Source organism: Pleuronectes platessa, chromosome 2, assembly GCF_947347685.1.
Source record: "Pleuronectes platessa chromosome 2, fPlePla1.1, whole genome shotgun sequence".
NCBI lineage: Eukaryota > Metazoa > Chordata > Actinopteri > Pleuronectiformes > Pleuronectidae > Pleuronectes > Pleuronectes platessa.
In genome coordinates, this window is record NC_070627.1 from 26,728,746 (window position 1) to 26,755,657 (window position 26,912).

General features: G+C 39.7%; 1 protein-coding gene across 3 annotated transcripts in view; it reads left to right on the forward strand.

The window, feature by feature from the left end:
• epha8 (eph receptor A8) overlaps positions 1–26,912 on the forward strand; it is a 107,710-nt gene that overhangs the window by 42,748 nt on the left and 38,050 nt on the right. For all 3 annotated transcript variants that reach the window (XM_053443216.1, XM_053443230.1, XM_053443223.1), the window contains exons 3-6: positions 4,134–4,187; positions 4,978–5,121; positions 5,824–5,973; positions 12,046–12,361. In XM_053443216.1, coding sequence (XP_053299191.1) covers positions 4,134–4,187; positions 4,978–5,121; positions 5,824–5,973; positions 12,046–12,361 — 664 coding nt within the window. The remainder of the gene's footprint in view (positions 1–4,133; positions 4,188–4,977; positions 5,122–5,823; positions 5,974–12,045; positions 12,362–26,912) is intronic.

The following is a 26,912-nucleotide window of genomic DNA, read 5'->3' on the forward strand; positions in this document are numbered from 1 at the left end:
ACCAGACAGTGTGTTCATCCAGATTAGAAGTAAAACAGTGATTTCTTTTATTCAGGCTAGTTTTTTTTTATAATGGCTGTTTTTATTTTCAAACAAGACAAATAAGTATTATGAGAAGAACTCAGGTAAGTACCAAAATGCACATGACACACAGCAAGGTACAATTAGTGGAGCTGTCATAAAAAAAGGCACTCAAACAAATCCAGGAAAGAAAATCACGAGGGATGTTAACAAAACTGAAGCACAAGGAAAATCCTCATGTGTATACGGAGGAACTGACACTGAACAAAGGGCAACACAGAGACAGAATACAAACAAAACAAAATTAAAAATACAAATTAGCAATTAGGGGTGAGTAATTAACAAACATGGGAAAACAGTCAAAGACAGGAAGTAAAGCAAGAGACACGTTAACCCAAACAAAAAAACAAATTACAAACTAAGTTCAAACACACTGAGATTCTGAGTCCATGACATAAATCAAAAGTCCAAAAAGTCTAAAGATTGAGTACAGTCAGATATGACAAGTCTGATGAAGACTATACTGTTTTAAACAACATTCTGCCTCATAGTATTTGTAAAGTTGTCTATGATTTTTACCAGATTTCTTTCCCATTTGAAGAGAAGCCAGACTAGTCAGGTAATATGTGTTAGGCAAATCATAAATTCTACTATTAATTTATTTTGTGTCAAATTTACATTATTAAAAAGGAGTATGGGAGGGATACAAGAGGGTATAATGGGTAACAGGTCATTCGGACCTCGTAAAATGTGTGTTTGTTTTCTGAGATATAAGAGAAGCTCCTCCAGAGCCACAGAGGTCAGGACGCTTATTAACAACCTGCATGATGTCATCAGGTAATGTGTAAAAGTGTCCCCTTAATATGATGTCATTTCTTTTGAAATTATGTGGGGTGGCTCTTGCAGTGAGGGATGAGGCCAACCTGCTTACTAATAGAATATTAGCTACAAGGAGGAAAGCTGTATGATTTGATTAGAATGGGAGAAGGGTGGGATTAATAAAAAGAACTGTGGCAGCTTTACTGGTTTGAATTTTATGTTTGTGTCCTCGATTGCAGGATGAGGTCACCATTAAAGACCTGGTCACACAGAAAATAAATGTCCCATGTTTTAATCCTGTGTCTCTGTGTTAATTATTTCGGTGTATGCCAAAGATAGTTGGAGCTCCAAAACACAGTTTGAGTATTACAGTATCAGAATCCTTCTCTTCCTGTCCGCAAAAAACATAAAATTATTTTGATTTCTCATACTTCACTTTTATGCATCTACATAAAATCATCAAATCAAACAATGTGATTATGGTTGACCCTGGTGTCGCACCAATGGGCCCATACAAAAAGTATTTCCACTAAAGCATCATAGTAATTCAGTCAGACCACTCGCGTTGAAATGTTTATTGCAACAGAAGAACAGGTTAGTGTTTGGAGTCTAGGCTCCGACCTAATCACTCCCCCAAATAGGATTACATTGATATGATGGGAGTGATGACCACGTCACACCTTGGTCATCAACGTGACACAGAGGTGTACTACGTCACATACATTGGCTTACATGATCAAAAGAGACAGGCTTGTAACAGGTGGTTGCTGGTGGGTGGAGGGGCTGAAACTGAAGGGTTGGTGTTTATTATAGATGATTGTGGAGAGTGAGGTATGTCACATGATGTATGTCACATGATTGGAGCAGCTCAGCTTGAGATGGCTGCCTGAACTACCTCGCAGGCGTCACTCCATTTTTCTCTGTTTTGACTCTTCTTAACTAAATCTTGGGTTTATTTTGTGTATTATTCATGGTTTTTCTTTTGAATGACGTCTGTGCGCTTTTGGTCACATGCAAAATTACCATTTCAACAGGAGAAAGGAGGGAAGATGGGTGCTTTCAAAATCTCATTCCCTTGCACTTTAGGTTAAGCTGTTTGCATGCACTTTTGCTGCCCTGTAATTGAGTCGACATGTCACCATGAATAAACCAGTTGACAGAACATCCATTTCCTCTATGGCTGTGCTGTGGTGGGCTATTTCTAATACAGGAGCATGAAACAGGATCCTGACTTCAAAATCTACCAAATAAGTGTGGATTTGCTCTTACAAAGAAAACCATGAGTAGGAAGTCAGAGTACAGCATTACGTGTGCAAAGCAAAGTCTACACAGAGGGTTTGTATTTCTCCATTAGAGGTCATGATGACATTTTACGAACCAACTCTGTTTTAGAGATTCAGGAAACATGGAGCCTGTTTGAACGATGCTGATTGGGTCAGAGAAATAGTTATCCAGCCATACTTGTAGAACTGTGTGGCTTTGGGTGCAGCCTTGCTTTGAGCTGAATGCTAACATCTGCACGCTAACATAATCACAATGACAATGGTTAGTTTTGCAGGAATTCATTTATAAAGTACGGGACAAATAAAAAATCGTGATTTATTTGGAAAGAAAGAGGAAAGTAGGAGAATCGCCAAAGTTTTAATTTACCCTCTGGGGACCATGAATGTCTCTACAATCTCTCATGCATTAGTTGTTGGAACGTTTAAGTCAAGAACCAAGTGGTCGACCAACAAACAGATTTTGCCCTTGACCTTACACTGTTATTTAGCTGTTATGAAGGGCCACACAGGTTGTGTAGGTGGAGCGACAAGGCCACGTTGATAGTGGAAGGTGAGAAAAGGGATTTTTTAAAATCTAGATGACAGTAGTAGTGTTGCACTCGATTGATCATATGAACAGTTGGAGCTGTGTCAAAAAGCAATATAAGAGAGAAGTGAATGTGTGGAGTGGGAATGAATGTTGGATTGTTGGTTGTGAAAAGCCTGGTCACAGACCCCCTCATCTGAAGTCAAGAAGGTGTTTGTGGTTTAGACATTTTTCCTTGACCTTTGCCATGTCATGCATTTACCCTAAACTAAGCTTCAGAGCTCAGTTTAGCATGGAAGCACTTTGCATATATCCAGTTTGTGTTGATTTGATTTTTGACAGATGTCTGAACTTTTGATTGACAGATTTTACTTTTTATTTACTGACAGTCAAGTGACAGCTAAGTACACAGTTGTGCATCTTTCCAAAATGAAATGCTAATGCCTTAATGCTAATTCCTAGTTTGCATTTGCTGGTGAACACTGGAGACAAAAATAGACTGACTGTTGTGTGTGAGGTTGGGATCTGTCCATGGAAAAGAGATTATTTCCAATCATCCTACACTGAAAAAGTGCTCCTGTGTACATTCCCAGTGATGCATTCAAATATAACAGAATTTTAAGTTTAATCCTCTGGACATTTTCTAGGCATCTGTAGATAGAGGTTTGCAGCAGTGCAGCTTATATATCTCCTCACAATACAGAGTGGAACAGACAGTTTCCTGGGATTTATCCTGGTGCACGAAGGTGTAACGCACATTAACACATTTAGAAATAGCCACACATTTCACCCACTGTTCCTCTTCATAATTCTATTATTGGCCGCCAGTGGCATTCAGGAAACAATGTAAATCTAATCAGGCATCACATTAAAGGGAAATAAGTCCCATTGGAATTACATTAAGTGAATTCCAACATGCTGAAATGTAGAACACATGATTGCATGTGTTAACTGCTGCTCACCATAATGCCGGAGTGGAATACATCAGCATATTTAACGCCAGCAATAATCCCAGTTTAAAAGTCTTTATGGAGACTTTAAAAATGTATAGATCTTTTAGATAAAGATAAAAAACACTAGAAACTGAATGGGGAGATATATTTTTACCTCGTTCAAAAATAGAATAAACGATCTCTACTTTTTGTCCCACAAATTCATGTAGATAATGAGGTTCTAAATCAGCACCAATTATCAGGAAACCACAGTGTTTGACTGCTGAGCGATTGAAATATAGCATAGCATTCACCTGTCACACTTACGTGACTGCCGCCTGTGTGACAGGAGTCGTCTCAAGTTTCATTTGAAGTCAAAGCTAATAAACTTCCAGCGTGGTTAGGGAGACGCACAGGTGCAGCCCATCATGTGGGAAATATAGACAGCAGCTGAACGATTTGCTGCATATGAATCTGTAAAATGTGTCAACGTGCGCATATGTGACTTAACCCAGAACGTTTCCCTCTCTCTCTCCCTTTTTCTCTGCACAGTGGGATTCCATTAATGAGATGGACGAGTACTTCAGTCCCATCCACACGTACCAGGTGTGTAATGCTTTTAGTGTGCAGTGGGGTTGAATGTTTTATTAAAAGTGATTATTGTATCAACTTAAGTGAAATATAATGTAGGACTTTGGTCCCAGGGGAACTATGGTAACAGCATGATTAATCAGTTCACTGTTTAATTATAGCACTTGTAATAGAGCTTAACTGAAAAGTTGATTCAGTCATCTGTTGAGTTAACAAATTCACTCCTACAGTCCAATTTGTAAGCAGAAAGGTGCCTCTAGTTTTCATATTTGCTGGACTTCATAGTTGTATAGAATTTTACTTGACTCTTTGACTAGTAAAAGGTTATCAACCTAATGTTGAAAATAATCTGAGTGAGTTATAATGGAAAAACAATGACTGTGGTTGTATCTAAATTAATTTCAAAGCTTTCTCCAATAACGCTGATGGGGAAAACACACAATTGATTATGATCAATTAAATAAAATTATGGTTTAATTTTAATGACTTGACTCACAATCATACAATAAAAAATATAATTTGACTGTGAAAACCTGACAGAAATTACCATATTTGAACTCAACTAAGACCCAGACACTTGCCTAAGTGAACACAAGGCCATTCAAATAAATGAATTGCTCATTAGAATGAGGCAACAGTAAGTCGCAGTTTTGAAATAGAAACCAGAGAAGTTGTTTTCTCACTTTATGTATCCACTTTTCCACATGTAGCATCTTTAATGCTTCTGTTGTTTTGTGTTGTTTTGTGCTTGTTTTTATTGATGTTGTTGCTGCAGCTTCTGATTATAACAGTTTCTCCGAATCAGGTCTGTAACGTGATGAGTCCGAGCCAGAACAACTGGCTGAGGACGGTCTGGATCCCCCGGGAGGGAGCCAGGAGGATCTACATTGAGGTCAAGTTCACTCTGAGAGACTGCAACAGCATGCCTGGAGTCCTGGGCACCTGCAAGGTGACGCTCACACACTCAGGGAAGGGAAGGCTTCAAAATGACCTTTAAACATAATTAAGCAAGTGCAATTTTTGCTTAATAGACATTTGTGACATTTAGGGAGTTTTATATAGTGTGCTCATTTTATCTCAAAAGTCACAAACTGAGAAATGTAAAGCCTGTAGCTAAAAGGCTGTTTGACTAAATATAGACCTGATGGGCACACAGGAAATGTTTTCTGAATCAGACAATATTAGCAGAATTGTGAGTGGATTTATGGTTCACTTCACTTGGCAGTTAAATATTTATTTGTGTTGTGGTAAATGTACATCTTTAAATTTGGCTTAGATTGCAAGGCACAACATCCTGTCACAGGACAAAACTGCAGATTGCATGCTTGGATAGTTAAAGCTATATGCGTCATTTCAACATTACAGAGTGTGTCTCTCTCTGCACTGTGATCCATTATGAGCATCTTTCCAGATTAGTAAAACTTTTGTGACTTTCTCTGACAAGAAATTAAACTTTACACTGAGGCCAGGATAAATTAAAAAAAGAATTTTAACATCCTTATCCATTTCAAATGAAGTCCCTCCGGATGGGATTTAAATTACTGGAAGAACAAAATCACCTCATCTCCCCCTGAGAAATAAACCCAGTCCAAATGAGGCCTCCTGTAATGAACACATTTGCGTTCTCAAACGAGCCCTCCTTGCTCCACAGGAAACCTTCAACATGTACTACTACGAGTCTGACAGAGCGGTGGGCTCGGCCATACGGGAGAACCAGTTCGTAAAGATCGACACCATCGCTGCTGATGAGAGCTTCACAGGCGTGGACCTGGGAGTCCGTAGGCTGAAACTCAACACTGAGGTATGTACTACAACGAAAAAAAAAAAAAACATGGCAAGAAACGCTGACTGATACAACAAGAAAATGTCAGTCCAGGCTCTTTGAAGCAATATCTGACTTCGGATACAAGGTATATTCCAATTCGTAGCACGTCCACATCCACAGGAGTTCAAAACATCCACAGCCCTGGAGATCCTCTACCAGTGTGGTCACTAAAACAGTTTGTGCTCATTTCTGCAGATTTGTAAAAGAAAACAAACAGCCGGGCTCACGTCAGCATCATGGGAGATGATCTGGTTTTGAGAACAACTTTGCATTTAATAAATATGAATTATGGCATTTATCTAAATATTTACAGAATTACCAACAAATCTCTTTTAAATAACGCAAACCAATGATAAAAAGATTACACTAAGTGTTATGTCTGTGTCCAAAACCTGATCTTATTCCCCTGCAGTACTGAGTTCCATCATCGTCCTACAAGTTATTAAAAGTCATGAATGAGCATCACTGTTGCTCCAGCTGACATGAGCATACTGTAGTTTATTTTCACTTCGTCCGACACACACACACACCCTGCTGCCAGTGTGCAAGTGTCAAACGTTGAAACATCCTCAACAGAAAAAGTCTCCAGCAACACCATAGCATCTTGTTTTTAGCAACACAGACTACAGAGCTACATTTTCCAGCTGTTTTAGGAATTGATGAAGCCTTTGTTGATAAAAACTAATGATTGATTAGCTTGAGGTCAAGATTTAACAGAAATTAAGTATTAGTGCAGAAGTTCAAAGGCAGCATTCCAAGTGTATCTCGTAACTTTAATGACTAAACCTGATCTTCCCTTGTTGTTTTGTACCTGGAGTGACCGGCTCCTCCACACGGTTCAGGGGCAGATTCTCTGGCCCAAACATATTTTGTTAAACAATGGTCATCTCTCTGTGACTTGCAGCTCAACTTTTAAAATACAGTTTGAGTTGCAATGTTCCTTGTATTGTTTAATAGTTTTTTTCTGCAGTAGTAGAGAAAAGAGTAGTTGATAAAGAAAATCTCAGCCTAACTTGAAACCAAACAGAAAGTTGCCTATGCAGATGTCCAAAGCATAATTTTTAATTCATTCATGACATGAACTGTATATATACATATGAATGTATAAACTGTATATGTGCATTTATGTATAAATCCATACATTTCTATATCTGTATTTGTCTTTTCTCCATGATTAACAAATCCTCATAACATAACAGTTTGAACAGATTTAGGTCCCCACAACATGAGTAATACCCAGAGCCCCCCTCCACTCCCACTACACACATATATGTACAGTGTATGTACATCTTTATATCTTATCTATATTCCTTTAAATACTAAAGATAATGATTCACAGTTAAAATGTGAAAGACTTACATGATTCTGGACATTTAATTCAGTGTCTGTCAGATTAAATATTCACCTGTTCTCCTGTACCCAGTTACAGATAAAAAATCATATTCTGTTATCTTTTCATATATCCACCACTGTGTTCTTTAAGAGCAATGAGCTGAAAACAAAAAATGAGCTGAAAACATTGTGTGTTTCTCTGTCGCCGGTAAATGTTAGCACAGAAAAGAAAATCCTGAGACACTTTAAATGGCAACTGTTGACTCTGATTACACAGCATATGTTTAATTCCTGCCAATTACCTGAAATGGCAACAAAACACATCACTATAATAGTCTGTAGCTGTTTAATTAGCACATAGTTGAAAATCTATACAATCCATCATCCCACATTGTAAACAAAACTGCTAATTAGGATGTAGTAATGATGTCTCAGCACTGCTACTTTAAATAAAATAGATCTTTCTGTACATCAGTAAACAGAAGAGATAAAAATTCCATCCTGTGAAGATGAAACAGTGTCATGTCCAGGAACTCCTCAGCTGAGCTCAGTCTGTCCCTTCCTCTGCCACTGATGTCATCTCACACAGTGTTAACACAACTGAATCAATCCAACGCAAATGAATCACTACAATTTAACTACAGAAGGAGAAGATCATGGGCTTGGAACCACTTAAGGCTCAGTTAAACCAGTATTTAAAGAAGCACTGGATTTTTTTTCCCTATCTTAAAATAGCAGCTTCAAAATGGGTTTGCTGGTTCGCTGACTTGGAATAAGGAGAATGTTTCCTCTTTCATCATTCCTCACCCTGAATGTCTGTTATGTCTGAAGCTACATCCATACTACAACCCTAACCCTAAAAAAATTGCATTTTCAGACTAAAACAATCTCCATCCACACGTTTCAGCCCTGTATCCCTTTTATTTCCATTCAATCACTCACCTGCAGTAGGCATGCACGAACAAGTGTACGCAGAAATTGCTCAAATAATATCTCATCTCCTACACATGTAAGCAGTTGTATCATTGTAAAATACAGAATCTTACTGCAGAGCCTTAAAGCTTCACTGGGTCAAAAACACATCTACTTTGATCCAGTAGATCATCAGATCATGCACCGCCTCCTAACGCCGGGTTCACACCTGACGCGGTAGCTCCTTTTTGGTGTTGTCTTTATACAACATGTGCCGAGGATCAAACAACTCACTGTACTTCTCCACTTCAAATAATTTAATGTCATCCATGTTGAAGAACTTCTCCACTGTTTGCTCTGTTCAATGTCGGGTGTCGAGGGTAAATTTACGTATTTTCCACTCAAGCCTATGGGAAGAGTATGTAGCCCCCCCCCCCCCCTCTCTCTTTTTATCTTTATCACTGCTTGTGTGGTTGTAGTGGATGGGAAGAGGGGGACATTTAATAATGTGATTGGTAAAAAAATTTAAATTAAAACTCCAGGACAACAGAAGGGGAATGCAAACTATGGGATGCATATTTGATCATTTATGTCATATAAAATATGTCATCAATATCGTTTAAAATCATTTTTCAGTGTGTTTTTCTGGCGCGATACGCTCGCGTCGAGCGACTCGACGCAGAAATTTGTCTATTCGAGTTAAAATAGCCAGTAGGTTACAGCATTACATTTTTTATTTTACATGTCACAGGTTTCTTGGAGGATCAGAAGTGCAGTGTTTTATAACAGGGCCTTTCTGCATGCAGTTACAATTAGAGTTTCTGATTAGATTAGATGAACAATACTGTGTACATTTATGAACAGACTTCATCTGCCTGACAATAATCAATCAAGACATACCTCCCTGTCGTAATTGCAGGTTGCCTCAGAGTCAATTAGAAACGACAACAGCACTTCCTACTCCCAGCTGTCACCCAATCGGATGTTTTATAGTCTTGATGCCAAAAATAGATTTCCTTATATTTGCAGATGCTTCCACAACAAAATAACAAAATGAGTAGTTGAATCTGTTCCTGGGTGTAAACAAGACAGTCAAGTGTGATATGATATTTTACCAAATAAAAACAAGCACACAAAAAATGTAATAACATCCATGTTCCCAGGTTGTTGTTTGCAGCGGAGCACCTGATTAATGACTGCTGCCAAGGCACAACACTAACACCAGTCCAGAGATTACATTATGGCTGTGTTCACACTGTTTTACCTGTTTGGTTTAGCACCTGTGTTTGAGCTTTTAGGAGGAAGAAGTGATAGAGCTCTGTGAACTCCTGTAAGTTGTCTTGTTAAACCTAAAGGGAAGCTTCTTAAATCCATGTGTCCTGTGTATTATTTACTTTGTACAGAAGTGACAGTATGTACAGAGTGTACACTTGTTAATTCACCACAGGAGCTGAACATAAAAAAGGCAGTAAATAACAATAACTTTTCTTCTCAATGTGAAATGATATAACAAATATTATCAGATACAGGCTTGTGTCCCCTCGAGAGTAGTGTTGTGAGTTGTGAGCTGTTCAACATGCCAGTTGTGTAACATTTAAATGTATCATGCATTTAAAAAAAAAAATCAATAGTTTAAGGTAGGGGTGGGTAATCATGTGATCTCTGCAGCCGTTTTCTGACATGAACTCCAGAGGATGTCCGCACAATTAGGTGCAAAGTGTCTCCAGAGGTTTTCTCCTTTACACATGAACAACACAGCACGAGATTCTCTGCTCAGACTCGTTCAAAACAACACTAAATCTACGGGGGAGATGGGTGGAGCAGCAGGCAGGGGCTGTCCGGGGATTCTCTGTAGTAGAGTTCATGTCTGAAAGCAGCTTAAAGGTAGCCTGGATGCCAGACGAACTTAGCCCCGCCCACAACATTTTTGGTCGGGCAGTTCGGTCTGGAGTCGCTCCATTGGGAAAAAATTATGGGGCGTGTTTCAACTGACCAGGAAGTAAAATTCCTCTTCGCTCAATTGGATAGACCTACAACCAATCAGAGCAACGTAGTATGTGACGTATGCTAAGCAACGCATTGTGAGTTATTTACTAACGCCGGGTTCACACCGGACGCTTCAGCGCAGCGCCAAGCCTTAAATAACAGCTGGCTCCCATCCACTCCCATGTTAAAACTTTGTGCCGGTCACACCGGAGGCTGAAGCACCGCGAGGCAGCCTTGGCGCAGCGTGGTGCTTCAGCCTCCGGTGTGACTGGCACAAAGCCGTGCAGCGATCTACTGGATCAACGGGTGATATTATTAGCGCTGCCCGGCGGTTCAGCGTCGCTTCAGTGTCCGTTGTGAACAGCCAAGCGCCGGGGCGATAGGGATTAGCGCGGTGCTTTGGCGTCGCCTCCACGTTCTGTGTTCCTCTTTCAAAATGAATGCGCTGTCGATGTCTTCGAAAACAGACTCAATGGCAGCATCTACACATCTCAGCTCGCCAGCGGCAGGCATGTTTGTTGAAAACGAATTCAACCCGAGGGCACTGTGATGACGTGGTTGATTACGTTAGCGTTAATCATCTGTCAATCATCGTATAAAGCCCGCCCTGACAATCTGATTGGCCCGGTCGGGCCATAATTTTTTCCCAATGGAGCGACTCCAGACCGAACTGCCCGACCAAATCTGTTGTGGGCGGGGCTAAATTCGTCTGGCATCCAGGCTAGCTTAAAGGGATAGTGTGCCCAAACTTTAAATTCACTTACTATCTACTTACCACTATGCCAATGGAGGGGTGGGTGAAGGTTTGAAGTCCACAAAACACTTTTGGAGTCTCAGGGGTAAACAGTGTTGCAGCCAAATCCAGTACAACTGAAGTCAATGGTGACCGATTCTTCACACGTAATAAAAACAACATAAAAAAAAAGATAACCGGCCTCAATTCTGCTCCTCATGTTGTTATCCAAGTTTCCGGAAACCCAAAATAAAATTTGATTATAAACTGCGTAATTTACACCGTGTTTTTAGCAAGAACTAGCGATAGCTGCAGTTACTGCAGCAGTAACTAGGATAAAGATCCCAGGATATTAAGGTTTCAAAAGGAAACATCAGGGGACCCTTTTGAAGTGGACTTTCAAAATGTCTGTAGCCTGCCCCTCATCTTTGTTTGAATGTAGCAAACTCTATTAGCCACTGTTAGTACACCCCTACGCATCCTAATCTATTATGGACTATCAGCATTATAGGTAATATGAGCACCAGGTTTTCAATAGGAGCAGTCAATGAATAGCGAAAAGAAGACAATGGTCTCCAGTTTCATTAGGCTCATCACAGGTCCAGCAGTGTTACAGCAGTGTACTAAGAATCACTGCATAATGACTCTGTTTTCCTTCATGTGGGTTTCAGTGTAATTTCATTCCAAAGCAAGTTCCAAAATCACGCGGCATCATTTAAGCTGCATAAAGAGAGGCACAGCTATTCCACTGAAGCCGCCTCACTGCAGACAGGGTCTAGTGGAGCCACAAAAACCAGAGAATCACACAATGACATTTGACTTTGTACTACTGCTGGCTTTATGGCAGCACATGAATGGAGACTTTAATGTTTTCCTTCATTCTTATTATAGCCATAGCATTGCTCCTTGCTCACTTGCTCACAGCTTCACGCTGTTAAATAGTGTACACCCTCAAAACAAGCAGAGACGTGCACACACGCACGATACTGTATCTAATATTGTGTTATCGTCTAAAAGAACTGAACACTCCCATGACAACGTGAAATGAGTGAGATGAAGTGACCTCTGCTCATCTCTCCTCACAGGTGCGGGGCGTGGGCCCACTGAACAGACGAGGCTTCTACCTGGCCTTCCAGGACATCGGCGCCTGTATCGCCCTCACCTCGGTGCGGGTGTACTACAAGCGCTGCGTGGGTGTGAGCCGCAACCTCGCCGTGTTCACCGACGTGGTGACGGGTGCCGACTCGTCCTCCCTGGTGGAGGTCAGGGGTCAGTGTGTGGACCATGCGGAGGAGAGGGACACCCCCAAGATGTACTGCAGCGCTGAAGGGGAATGGCTGGTGCCCATCGGGAGGTGTGTGTGCTCCGCTGGATTCGAAGAGCATAGAGACTCGTGTGTGGGTGAGTTAACGTCCCCCGGTGCCTTTGTGCTGTTTCAGCTGGTTTTCTTTGTGGTTGTGCAAAAGCTGTAATATGAACTTTGGTACAAAGCAAACAGTCTCACGGGGAAATGGTGTGCAGTTTGTGGTGTAAAGGCAAAGAGGGTTGACCTCAGGATTTCAAATTCACTCATCCACATGCTGATTGTGGGGCCGTCAAGGAAATGATGAAATGGGTGATCAACATAGATGATCATTATAGTTATGCCAGATGATTTATAAACCATGATTTGTGTAAGGTAGAGGCGTTTTCTGCTCGTGTCCTGCTTCACGTATTTGGCAGTTTCTCACAGACAATGATGACAGTCGAGGTCCAGTGTTGCAGTTTCGACTATAGGCTGGGGACAGACCTCAAAGCTCGTTGAACACAAATTATCTCATGTTCTTTTATAATAAAAAAGATGGACATCAATTAAGCCTGGGTAATTTCTCCTGTGTAAAGGAGAGTGAGTGGATTTTACAGTAGATGGAGAGCAGCACAAAGTGTAAACTCTCTAGAGAGGGCGAAGAGGTGAACTTGAGCTGAGCTGTGGCTCGGCTCTGAAACCTGAATAATAACAGAGTTAGAGTCAGACTGGATGGTTGCTGTAGCCTACAGTAGGTAATAGAATTGTACATCCAGCCACTTTGTAAAATCCTGTAGGTCTTTGCAAGTCTGTTAATCCCTAAATGTTTCAGCTCTCGAATGTCATCCTTTCTGTTTGAATAGAAGACGGGTTGACCTTACTGGAGTCTCACTGTCCTACCAACTCGGTTCTTCTCAGTGGTTGACCTTGGGCAGATTATACTCCTTCCCACAATACGGCACACACCAGTACAACACCACCACACCTAGTTTAAACAGGTGTTATCAGAGTAGACTATCTTTAAGTTATTTCTCATTCTATAAAACATTTTACATAAGATAGACATATGAAGTTAATTAGCCAGTACATGATAGGTTTCATATTAATAATAATAAGAAGAATCAAAAACTGTCATTATAAAAAATAGGTAGTTTACAATTAAGCCACGACATAGTCATGAATACAGAAACTACAGAGAAGGCATAATATTTTATTTAATGAATACAAATTCTGGCTGCAGTAAATTATAATACGCAGTATAGACTACATCACTTTTCTTTCCGAACAGCTGTTACAGCCTCGCAGAGCCAGTCAGGAGCTGTCGAAGGCAGCAGCAAGTGGACACGGATAAATCAGGTCCTATCTGATTGAACAGACAGTGACTGACAGACAGGCTACATGACAGATGAGGGAGACACTCCAGTAGTGTTGGCGTCACATGACAGAGAGAGACAAATCCCACAGCTTTAGTGTCAGGTGAGGAAGAGCTGTGGCCCTAAGAGCTCAATTCAATGAACTCCATAATCTGTGCCCAGTGTTGTCAAGTGGTCCGATAAATGTCATTAGAGTTTCCCTGCTCTGTGCTGCAGCGGCTCATTTCCAATAAGTCTAAATATATTAAAATAAGAGAAGTGGGTGTATTATTCAATTTGGGCCAGTCATTTAGGGGCCCTTTGGAAACTAGTGAAACTTGAACTATATGTCTGAGTGTGAGGATAGGGTCTACACACCACCTCATAACAGCACTGACATGTTGTTAGAGGATGTTAACAGACGGAGGTATTGGTTGCTGCACAGTAATTGTTCCTTCTGTCCACACTGGCCACAAACAAATCCCTCCTAAAACCAATTTTGAAAGCGATGATGGACAAAATTCACAGCCCTCCGTCTGGGAGCAAAAAAAAAGCACAGAAGTTCAGCCGAAGATAATGCGAGGATTCAACGGTCTGAGTTAGACAAATCATGTAGATATGTTCCGCTTGCACTTCATATCTCTGGTCTCATCTCTCTGCTGAGCCAGGCAGAGGAAAGCACGACAACAACAGCTCAGCAAATGGAAGGAAGCTTTTTCAGAGATTTGTTTTGTAGTGTTGAGGCTCCTGAGTGGCTCAACATCCACAAACTCTACCAGACATGATTTTCAGACAAGTAAATTATCAGAATAAAGATCGAAAAAATAGTTTAAATAGTATGCTGAAGCTTTTTCTAAGATCTCCTCAACCGTATATTTTTTTCAGTCAAAATAATGTTCTATCTCACGTTGCAATTGGTTACTTTCAATTTTAATATGTGTTACCATGTTCAATGGAGTATTGGGCCAATTTTTTTTTAATAAGTCATAATATTACAAGAATAAAATCACAATATCAGGCCGTGTGTCATTTTAAAAGGAGAATATACTTCACTTTTACAGAAAACATAATTCTTAATCTTCTGACTCATCAGCACAGCATTATCGTAATTATCAGGACTTTGTAAAGACTGTGAAAAAAGCTATGTCCATTCAGATGAAGAACCAAACAGACACTTTTTTTAAATGATATAAAATGTAGTTTCATAATGAGAAGGGTTCAAGATTTTGGATCCCGACGGAGTGAAACTTAGACGAGCATGATTACCCCCCACTGCTTATTTCCTTTGATATTTCCTCTCAATTATAATTTTAGTCTCTTAATATTACGAATTCATTCTTAAAATCTTTTTCCTAAATATGTCCCTAATAAGTTGCTGTAATGCATTTCTGGGCCTAAACAAGAATAATAATAAAAAAAAACTGCATAAACACATATTTACCAAGTTAATAATACTTTCAGAGGCAATATAGTTTTTGAATGAATGAAGAGCTTCATTTATTAACAGCAGGAGGTGGTTGGTGTGGAGAGCGTTTCACATCCACTGTCCCGCCTGTGGTTTACACAACAGAGAAAGTCAAGGTCAGTGAAAGATGGAGGGTTTGTTAAATGTTTCTGTATTTAAACCATAGACTGTATTTAAACAGACAGGACCTATCCCTGACCAAGAGACTGAATAGAACCATAAAACAAGTTAATAATGCTGCAGTCAGTGGATATTGTACTATAAGTTCATACAACAAGTTTTTGTGAACATGTTATTTATGTTAGAAGGGATTAATTTGCGACTGTCTAAACACCTAAATTAACAACATATTTTCAAAAGAGATATTCTTCCAACAAAACATGTTAAATACCAAATTGTAGAGACGTTGCTTGTGCTGTTTGGTTCACGGCTACAGAAACAGTTAAAGGAAACCATGTCTGATGTTTGTCTAGTTTGATAAAAGCAGCATAAACTGGCTCCTCTCAGCTCGGCATGTTGGGAACTTCTGGTACACTGTGGTAGATGTTTTGTCTAATCTGTCATCCTTTTTTCCTCGACAGCAAAAATGATCTTGTACGCATCAGAGTTTCTCATTTATTTAACTATGTGGAAGTTTTCGTCTGAGCTCCAGCATCAGCAGAAATGACAGGAGCCTTCGAAACTTGAATTTGTAAAAGTTCTAACCTTTCTACTCAATCAAAAAGTCTGTTTGAAGCTCTGCGGCTCTGGCTCATGTTAGAAAAAGATATTAAATGAAGTGAAGAAGTTCAAGGTCCGGTCAAAAGCTCTAATATTTCTCTTGAGTTGGTAAATACTGAGAAAATAGCCGTGTGTCTATCTAAGCTCTTCTCTCGTTCCGCTACAATGAATAATGAGTGAGACGTTTGAAATGCAAAGATTCTTGATCCTCTCTCTCTCTCTCTCTCTCTTTTAAACACTTTCTGTTTGTTTTTGCCTCTTTTGATTTTTTCACAGGGTTTTGAAGGGCTGACCTCATTCAGAGAACCGTGCATATTTCAGGTTGCCATGGGTTACTGTGATTAAAACCTATTAATCACGGAGCAATGGATAATTAAACGCTAAAAGCAGTTTGTCAGCTAAACGAGCCGAAGGAGACACGCAACACCGGTTTGCCTGCACCCCCCACCCCCTTTCCTCGTCCTCCCAACACCTACACTCACACAAATACACACTCATACACACATACACTCACAAATCGCTTATTGTGTCTTATGAATCTGAGGCCAGTGGCGAACACCCTCTTGCTTCAACTGTGAGAGCTCCTCGTCTAAATGTGTGTAAAGTGTATGAAGTGGAGGGTGTGTGTGTGTGTGTGTGTGTGTGTGTGTGTGTGTGTGTGTGTGTGTGTGTGTGTCTGTGTGAGAGTGTCCGGTTCAAAGGGGCCACTCACTGCCTGTCTATAATTAGCAGCAGGCAATTAGTATCAGCAGAGAAATGCAAAACAGAGCCTGTAAAGAAGGCGGAGAAAAGAAAAATCACCTTGAGTCATATTTTGTTTATGGAGCTGCTTTCATCCACACTTTAAGTCAGATTTAAGTGTAACACTCTAATATAAGTTATATGAGGTTATCGAGATAGGGTCTTTTATGGGGGGGAAAACATAAAAGCATCCGAAAAACAGAATTAATTTGCTTTATGATGATTCTCACCAGGAGGTGATGTTTTTGCCATGTATTTTATTTACTATTACATCACCACAGCCTGAGCAGAAAGGGAATTTGCAGTGGAAGGAAAATAAAACTCTTCAATATATCCTCCGCCGACGTCTCGTCTCTTCCGGCACCAAACTGGGTCGCCGTGCTAATTCACCCTTGCCAAAGCCAGCCACAGTCACGCACACACAAGACCAGACGAGACGCAGAGAGGTGGGGCGGGCACGAGATGGTGAAAGGAAGACGGCTTAAGTGGTGAAGACTTGTGTGTGCAGAGGAGAAAAAAAAAAAAAAAGTCAGACATGAATGTGAATATGTGTGTGAATATGAGCGTGCCTAAGTGGTTCTCCCCTGACAAAGGTGCAGATCTTTGGCTGGGAGCACGACATGGCGCATGAGTGTGTGTGTGCGCACATGCATGTGTGTGAGCACAGGGTTGCGTGACATGCCGTTAAAAGTGTCACAGGGAGGGAAGCGATGGAAGACGGGGGGGGAAATAGAGGGGGGAAAAGTCTGGTGGAGTGGCTGACTGGACCCCTCGTCCACTTGAGTTTACATCAAAACACTGAATCTGTGTGTGTGTGTGTGTGTGTGTGTGTGTGTGTGTGTGTGTGTGTGTGTGTGCAGCTGCGCATACATGTATGCAGCTGTGTATTGTGTGTGTGTGTCTGTGTCGGTGCCCCTCGGTGCCACTGAAGAATGGGCTCAAGTGCCTCATACAGTGAGAGCGATCGAGGACACACTGATATGAGACACACACACTTAGGCTGGTCACATCAACTCAGCTCATCCAGCCCAACCAAGCCTGACACACATACACGTGCATGTGGGTTAGTCCTTTGCTCAGTCAGTGGACCACAACCGGGCCTCCTCCTCCTCCTCCTCCTCTGTGAACTGCACTGTATGCAAGAGAAACAAACTCCAGTTACTAGAACTGAACTTCAAACACTCATTGAAATTAACTAGACAAAAAACATTGAGATAAAGTTTTACCCTGGATTTAAGTTGCTTTAACTCATCATCCCAACCATATATATATTCAGTTTCAGCTTTTGTACTTAAATTTAAAAACCCTGATGAACTCTAAGTTATTTTCTCAGCATTATAAAGTGACAAACTACTCAACAACCAACTTTTAATGTGAGTAATAAATATCCTTTAATAAATCCAAGCAAACCTGCTTCATCGGGGCTGTGGTTTGATCAGATTTGACTGACAAAGGCCGAACAACATAAGTAATCACCCCCCCCCCCCCCCCCCCCCCCACAACCATCATCCTATTTTAATTTTATCAATGCTGAATCCTAATTAGTGCATAGAAATACATGACAATGCAGTTTTGCAGTGGAGACACACCCACAAATATAAACAATGAGAAAAGACCAAAGAAAACAGAGAAAGTGGTTTTAGGAGCTTTTACAAAGAAGATGAAAAAATAAAAGTTTGTCTGCACAACACAAGTTTGTCTTGCTGACCTGAGGAGTAAAACTGAATTTCAAAAAAGGGATATCTGCAAAATACATATTTTCATGTTTTTTTAAAAATAAATATGTATCCAACATGTCTCTAAAGATTCCCCAAAAATGACAAAAACACACACTCTCTCTCTCTTTTGCCTGCTCCACCTTTCTGAAAAAGTGAGCTCAAACAATCCAGTCACATTTGGAGCCCCATGTGATGTCTTATGGGGTTTATTCCGACCACTCTACGTAAAGTTGAACCCTGAGTTTCCTTTTCTCACTGACGCTGCTGCAGTTAGAAATCAACCATATATTCTCAAATTGAAATTGTTTGAATGTTGAAAAAAATTTTTCCAATGAATACAGAGGGACGAGAAAATAAGAAACTGTTTGATTTGTTATTTTAATTTTAAAACTAATACATTGACCTGGATGTATTAAGCTTTTAACTATGTTGCTTCTAGAGCATAATATTTTTAGATTTTACGTTTTTACAGACTGTTAGAAAAGTATAAACGTATAAGGTAAACGAAGAATTGATCATGGATTAAAAATATGGAGATGATTTTATTTTTTTTATAAATCTCTGAACTAGTTTATTTCAACCTGCCAGTACAACCTTTGTTTTTCTCTGTGTTAATCTGCCTATAAAAGCCTATTCGGCTGCACCATATGTTTATCATCATGGTTTGTTGTAGCCTTCAGATTTGTTTGATCCCTTTGAAAAGATAAAATCATGACCAGACCAAATAATGGGAATCAGGAAATTGCTGTGTCAGTCACAGTCAACTGTACAAAGGAAGATTATGTGCAGTGTCTGATATGATTTGTATCTGCAGTCCAGAGTATTATTTATAAAAAAAAAAATCCACGGCTGTGGTATTTTGTAGGATATCATTGTTTTGGGTCAGTAGAAGATTGTAACTAAGTACAGTTATACAGTTGAGGTAATTATTCTTTTACTTTTCACTTTATAATCGTACTCCACAAAAGTTTACAGATTTAAAGTTGTTTTCCCTATTTTCATCAGCTGGAGTTAATTAACAATAACATTTAATTTTCAAATTAGGAATAATTAAAAATGATGCATTGTTGTACTCTTTCACTTTCCAACAGTATATTGAATTAGAGATTAGATGATTACACAAGTCTTCCTTAATTAAAACTATTTGATAAGTTATTAATCACTGAATCGTCTTTATCCTAAATGAATGTAAACTGAATCATTTCGATGTTCGATGACTGATCAAAGAAAATGTAATTTGGATGCTGAAAGTGTTACAGTGTATTTGTGCAGACACATATATGCATAATTATGTAACTTTCAAACATGGATTCCTTTAACTTTTGATACTTGAAATCAGTTTTTCCTAATGATGCTCACACACTTCTCCTTCAACAGTGAGACTTTTATTTGTAATTAAATATTCTATTTTTATTTGTTTGTAATATTTTACAGTATGCTATGATGGAACATTAGGGCAAATTGAAAGGATTATAATTTGAGATTAAAGTCATAATTTAACTTCAATACAGTTGTAAGTATATTATCATTCTCTTTAAATAACAACTTTATTCTTGCAATATTATGACCTTTTTCCAAACAAATTCTAAACGACAATTTTTATTTTTACTCATTAAGAAATGTCAATGTTCTTGTATTATTATGACTTTTTAAAACACTCATTATTATTTTTATAATATTTTAAACTTTTATCTCATAAAATCACATATTTATTCTTGTAATTTCCTTCGATATAATACTCTTGTAGTTTGGTACTATTACCTTTACCTAAGAAAAGTTATTCTTTGCAAATGGACCGGGCAATAAAGCTGTTGAAATATACTGGATATACAAAGTATCAAAAGGTAACAAGGAGAGGCATAAACGTAAATGAATGAGCTAATTCTCAATTATTACACCAGGATAACTATACAGCCTATTCTGTAACTATGTATTTTGCAATTTTATTAGTCATTTCCTTGGCCCGTTTATTATGAGAATTATAGAGTGATAATGTCATTCCTAAATCCTAGTGTAAAACTGTGTGTGTGTAGGTCTTGTAATTCGCCACCTCTCCTTATACAAGTAACAGTTTTCGGCTTCTTCAGTCACAGAGGAATAGTGGGAGTGTTCGGCGTGTCAGTCAGAGGGGATGAGTGAGGCTTAAGCAGTGCAGGAATAGAGTGGGAGAGTGAGTGTGAGAGAGAGAGAAAGCCAACAGTATGAAGCGAAGGAAGGGGATGAGAAATAACAAGCAAAATAAAAGAGAGAATAAGCACAGTGACAATGGTTATGAAAAAATGAGGGAAGGTGTGACACTCAGCGTCATAATGTGATCTTTATCTGTCAATTTGGCACCGTAGAGAAATATCAGAGGAAGACAGCAGCAGGCGACAAGGAGGATTTAATATTCCACTATTATATATTTATTTTATCGTACACACACACACACACACATTTCAAACAGAGGGGAAAGGAGAGAGAGAGGCCTGTCAGCACCTCCCTCCTCTCCGCTGTCACTCCTCTTCACTTTTGGTATTTTGCACTTTGAACATGTGATGCACATATGCAGAGGTGGACACACACACACTCACACACAGGTCATTAAAACTCTTGAGATGGAGCTTCGCATGGCGGTGTCTGACAGGGTGCAGCAGCCTTATGGCCTGGGGTCCCTGAGGTCCAGACAGGTGAAAATAGCTGACACTACAGCTGTGGAAACAATGTGTGATGACCTCCTTATATGCTGTATGACTAATGAATATCTGTAATATATGAGTATTACTATTAAATATTGAATATAAGTAGTGGATTTTGCCCTTGAAAGTAGGCTTCATCCTAAAAACGTTTGAAATATGATGGAAATTTACTGCATATTTTATTCAATCTCTTATTTATTGTGTCAGGTTGTTTGTAAATTAGAATATATATAATATTCGTCGTTGAATTATCTACAGCTCAACCGCTGCTGAAATCTTTGACAGTTGATAGACGAGTTAATCACAATTCATTTCTGTGAATGTTTTAGTGAAAATTACCTCTGTATTAGTATCTAGTATTAGTATCTTTTCTCAGTTTTATATGACAGGAAATATTTTAAAGAGACAGTTGTTGCTGAGGTTTATAGAAATCAGCTCTGTATTTACCAAAATTCTTAGTAATCTAAAGTTTAAAAACTGTAAACACAAAACCGATAATGTAAATTGCAGCCCAGATTGTATGTGTGTGTGTATGTGTGACCATGATTTTTTCCTAAACATAACTATCTTAACATAACATGTAATAACCCGCTTGGTTGTTGGTTGTTAATTAATCTTAGCTTGAAGTGTGCTGAGAGCTCTGGAGTTGTCACTCAGTCCCTACAGAGTAAAAGTAGTTGCAGTTGAAGAGGTGTTAGCAGGTCAACAGTCGGCTAAAATTTGGGTCAGTGTCTGAGCCATTATAGCAGACACTGAACTGACATTCATTATGTCAGTTAATGAATAAGTATGAAATGTGTTTCAAACTGTCATTTAAAGCGGAAGAGATTTCGTGAAATGGATATAAAAAATAATCATTGTGAGCTGAGAGGAAAATTCGCTGTTTTTGAGGTGACAACTCTGACAAGATAAATGCTGTGACTTGTGTCAGCACTAAAAAAAACAAATCATGCAATTAGTTTAGGTAGAAAATGCCTTCTATCAAATATTTTGATTTTCTTGTTTTTCCTTCTATAGCATCCTCTTAAAAGATGTAGTAGAGTATAAAGACAATAAAAACGTTTGATTTCAAACTCTACAGATAGCTGTATATATAATTCATGTGATTTAGTGTTTGTTATAGAGTTCAAGGTGGAATTGAGATTGTACATCTCATTCTTTGGCTTGGGCCGACCACCATGTAGCTGCTATTTCTTACAGGCGAGACCCAGTATGATTTTATGATTTTACTAATGAAGATGCAGCTAAGTGATTCAGGGAACAGATGATGTGGTGAGAACTTCATTATTCCCCGGCTCACGACCACTTGAGTGGAACACAATGTTCATAATTGCTGTCAGAATCAACTTGTGGCGGTTTGCTATCGAGATCTTACAAGGAGCTCAAATTGAAGCAGTCTCCAGAGAGAGAGAGAGACGGGGGGGAATGGAGAGTGATCAAATTAGTTCCATCCTCCTGGCGGTTTGTAAACAACTGCTGATCAACAACATTGTTTCTGTTTGAAGGCTAATGACACCGAGGCTGCAGAAACACACCCACACTCGCAGCCTCGGGGAGAGAAAGCTGCCCGCTGCTAGCGCGCACACATTCACACAAGTGTTTGACTCCCCGAAGTGTGATGCATACACACACACACTCACACACACACTCACATTTGAATCCTCTAACACCAGGTCAACAGGGATATATCTCAACTTTGTTTGAACTATGAAGGAGGTAATCTCTTTTGTTCTCTCTTAATGTAAGTGTACTGCAAGGTGGATAAAGGTGGACAAGGGCTGAGAACATTCCTGGTGAAGATCATTAAGTGTTGGCTCAAGGGTCTCTCCCTGGAAATTCAAAACATGCCTTGAGAGCGCAGTGCTAGGGGGTGAGTTTAGTTTTAGCATAGATTTGAATATCAGCTTTCCTGATGCCCACCCTGACCAGTAGCGAGGGGCCAGCTCACCTTGATATGTATGTGTGTATATATATATATATATATATAAATGTCATGACGTAGAGGCATCCCAAACAGTTAGCACTGAAAAGCCAAGACAGTTTAAAATTGTGTTTATGAGCTACATTAAACCCATTAATGTATATTTGCTTTATAAATGTGCTAATAAATGTGATACAAACTGATTTATGTATTTAATCAAACAACAGTCATATAATTTAGTTTACAGCTCAAAAAACACATTTAAGATTGTAGGATCACTTTAAAATGTTGAAATATTACAAATCATGTCCCTTTAATAAAATTGAATCTATGTTTGTTTAGAAATAAACAAATGCATTTGAAACTATTGAAATAATAATGGAAGATTCTTATCTAAGATTGCATCCTATTAGTTTTTTTTATATTTTCTATGCCTATGTTTATTAAAGTTGATCCTCTTGGGTTGCAGATGGTAAATAGTCTGTTTCTAGTCTTGATGACCACTCAAAGAACTTCGTAGTAGAGTTTTAAATTCACCCATTCATAGTCACATTCATACAGTGCCACGGCTGTGGGGTTCAGTATCTTGCCCCAGGACACTTCGGCATATGGAATAGACCACTGTGGCTCGCTGATCTGTGGGGAGATGTTCCGCCTTTCTTCACACATTTAAAAATTAAAATGCTCTTTTCCAGAAGAAATTAGTTGCTCCAGACTCTTATTTAAAATGCCCTTGAGTCTGGTCATAATTGACTCCTCACATTGATCTTACCAAACTTTGTGAGTTTTTCATTTTTTTTTAGATCATTGCCATTTTGGAAAAGTCCTTTCTGGCCAAGAGACTGGCAGTCATCTTTTCATTCTGTGTTTGGGTAAACAAACTTGCATTCTAAGTGCCGTCTGTAAATGTCATCTCCTCTACATCTCTACTCCTGCAGCCCCGTATCAGCACATTCACACCTCCATGTTTCACAGTCGGCACTGTGCAGGCACCACGTTGGTCCTGTCCGGGTCTGCACAGAAAACATGCTGGATCCCATCTGATCCGGACAATTTGTTGGGTTTCATCTGAAAAACGTGTTGCCAGCATTCCTTATGCCTCTTTTCATGTGTTTGGCAACGAGTGATGCAGTAGTATTGTGTAATTTTAGTGAGCTATGGTTTTCTTTCTGACTTCATGTAATGTCCTTCTCACTGTCTGATCAGTCACCGAAAAGTTAATTTACCCCGACAATGTTTTTTCTAATTCAGATTAAGTTAAGCGACTCTTTCATTATAAAAGGTTGCATACATAGTAAACAGAAAGTGGCTCTTCCTGTACCAAACAAACTAAAATGATTATTGGTGTGGTTTCCAGGTGAATACGATGGCTGAGATGTGAATCACTTGACTTTTAAAGTGACACAATTTAATTGTTAACATTAACAGCAATTCCAGGTGTCCAGAGGGAGCAAAGGGCATGCTATTCTCCCTATTAGATGTTTGGGTAAAACCATAATGATGATGGTTATTGTAATTTATAAAAACTACTTACTGTTACTTTAAATGATTCAACAAGGGTGTGCTCTCCTTCTATTGTATACTGTAGGTCATTTATTCCATCTTCATAGGAGCTTACCAGTGGCAGGTCTGTCACAGCTTCTGTCTTCATTCATCCTTCCATCATTTATTGATATCACTTGTTCTTTGAGGGTTGCAGGGGAGCTGGAGCCAATCCCAGCAGACATTGGGCTACCCTAACCCTGGGAGTACAGCCCAGACAGTTCCCTCACGCATCGCAGGACCAACATCCAGATGCACCATTTGCGATCACATTTCCACCTAGCCTAAGCTGTATGTCTTTAAACTGTTGTAGGAAGCTGGAGAACCTGAAGAAAATCACACAGACAGAAAACAAAACAAAGTTACTTGAGAGTCAGCACCTGATTGAGCCTCTCACCCATTGTTGTCCCCGTGCTCAGAGGTGCCAGCTGTCATTTTGGTAAATACATCGTTCTTATAATGGTTAAGAATGAAAATAGAAAACTATAACCCAGGTTATAATAACCTGCAATCATAAGAGACAAATACAGCACAGAGAATAGCAGGATATTACAAGTGGCTAATTAAAAAGTGTCTATATGCTACATTGAGCTATTCAACTTCATGTCCAAACCGAGCACACACAAACACACACCTAACCACAGAGCAACGTGGACCACACTGATGTGACCAAACGAGAACTTTACAAAAGCACAAACAACAGCTATCACAGCTGCTGTGGCCGACATGCTGTGCATTGGGAAACAAGGCGGTGTGAACATGTGTGTGTGTCAGAGTGCGAAAGGATTTGTTGTTACTGTGCCAGGACTAATTAGGTTTTGTGTGTATGTGTCTGGTTGGTCCTCGTTGGTGGTTGGCTGAGGATTTTGATTGGTCAGTCAGGAGTGGACAACATAAGAGAGAGAGGAGAAGTAGAGGTGGAAAGGAAGCAAAGACAGAAAATTTGGGGGAGGAAAGGAGGGGATAGGAGGGAAGAGGTAAGAGAAAGTATGAAAGGTAAAGAGGAGTGAAGGGTAGAGGAGGGGTAAACAAAGAGAGGGAAGAGAAAAGAGAAGATGAGAGGAAATGAGAGCAGTGTAGGGAAAAAGGAGAAAAAAACAGTGGACGAGGAGAGATGGTATTATTAAATATTGTGATGCTGTTAAGCCATCACGACTCTGAGCTTGTGAGCCGGCGCTTGCATGCATGTGTGTGTGTGTTTGTGTGTGTTAGAGAGAGAGAGAGCGATAACAGAATGAATCATATCTCAGCCAGACACAGCTCTGTTATGTCACTCAAACTTCCCTCCAATCTTTGTTGCGTTTGGCCAAAGCCCTATCTCCTCAGCAGGTGCAGAGGGCCACACATCAGTACACAAAGCAACGTTGCTGACACAGACACACACATACACACACTCACACACACACACACACACACACTTGCATACCCATCTTACCAGTTACACGAAGATGCACTCTCTCAAACAAATCCTCTTATGTGCAGCCCATATGAATGCTTAATTCAGGACAGAAAACACACACACAAAGGGCTGCGAGCTGCTGGGTAAATTATTGATTGAGTGTGTGCCACCCTTGGCCTGTGGTAGCCACCCATGTCCCAGTCCAGTGTCTAAGACCTATTAGTGCTGACAGTAAAGAGACAGGCAACATGATAGCAGATCACTGAGAAGCTGGCAGCCTCCGTCTGAGGGACTGCGGGACTTCTTCAAATGATTTTCTGCCCTGACTTCTTGTTGAGTTAAACTGATGTGCACACAGGGCGCTGTCATTTATGTCTCCCTCTTTCCAGGCCTCGGCCGAAAGAAGCAGCTTGTAATGATGTGGATGGTAGAATGGGCTGTGTGTGTGTGTGTGTGTGTGTGTGTGTGTGTGTGTGTGTGTGTGTGTGTGTGTGTGTGTGTGTGTGTGTGTGTGTGTGTGTGCGCGCGCACGCGCGCGTGTGCCTGTGTATCATGGATTGTAATAATGTTGTTATCTCAAACAGGAGTAATCCATGAGTGACACTGTTGTTAGAGACTTCGGTCAAAGTCAGTTGACTGCTTGCATAAATAAAACTGAGAGTACATTTTGACATTTTGTCATGTTTTTGCCATTTGCTTTGGTACATTCTGGCAAAGGTCATTTGAACATGTCATTTCTAAGCAGAGCAGTCAAATTAATTATGTTAGAAATGCAACTTTGGGTGTTTTTGCTCTTATAAATTTGCCAAAGTCGTAGAATCGACTTCTTTGGGGGCAGGGACACCCCTGTTCATGCTCTCTCTGTGATGATTTGGGTATTCATGCTGTTTTATTCAAGGGATACAGGCTAATGTCTAGATATTGTATTTTGTCGATGTCAACAAATCAACAAGAAAAGACCAAGAAAAGACCACAGAGTCAATATTTCAATGTTCAGACTCCTTCCTGCCCTGTTTGTGGTCCTAAGCTCCAAGCACAATCATTCCTAGTGATGTACATAAAAAAAAAAAAAAAAGGCCATCATCATCATCATGTTATTATTTTGTTAGCATTTGTTAGGGATTATTTGCT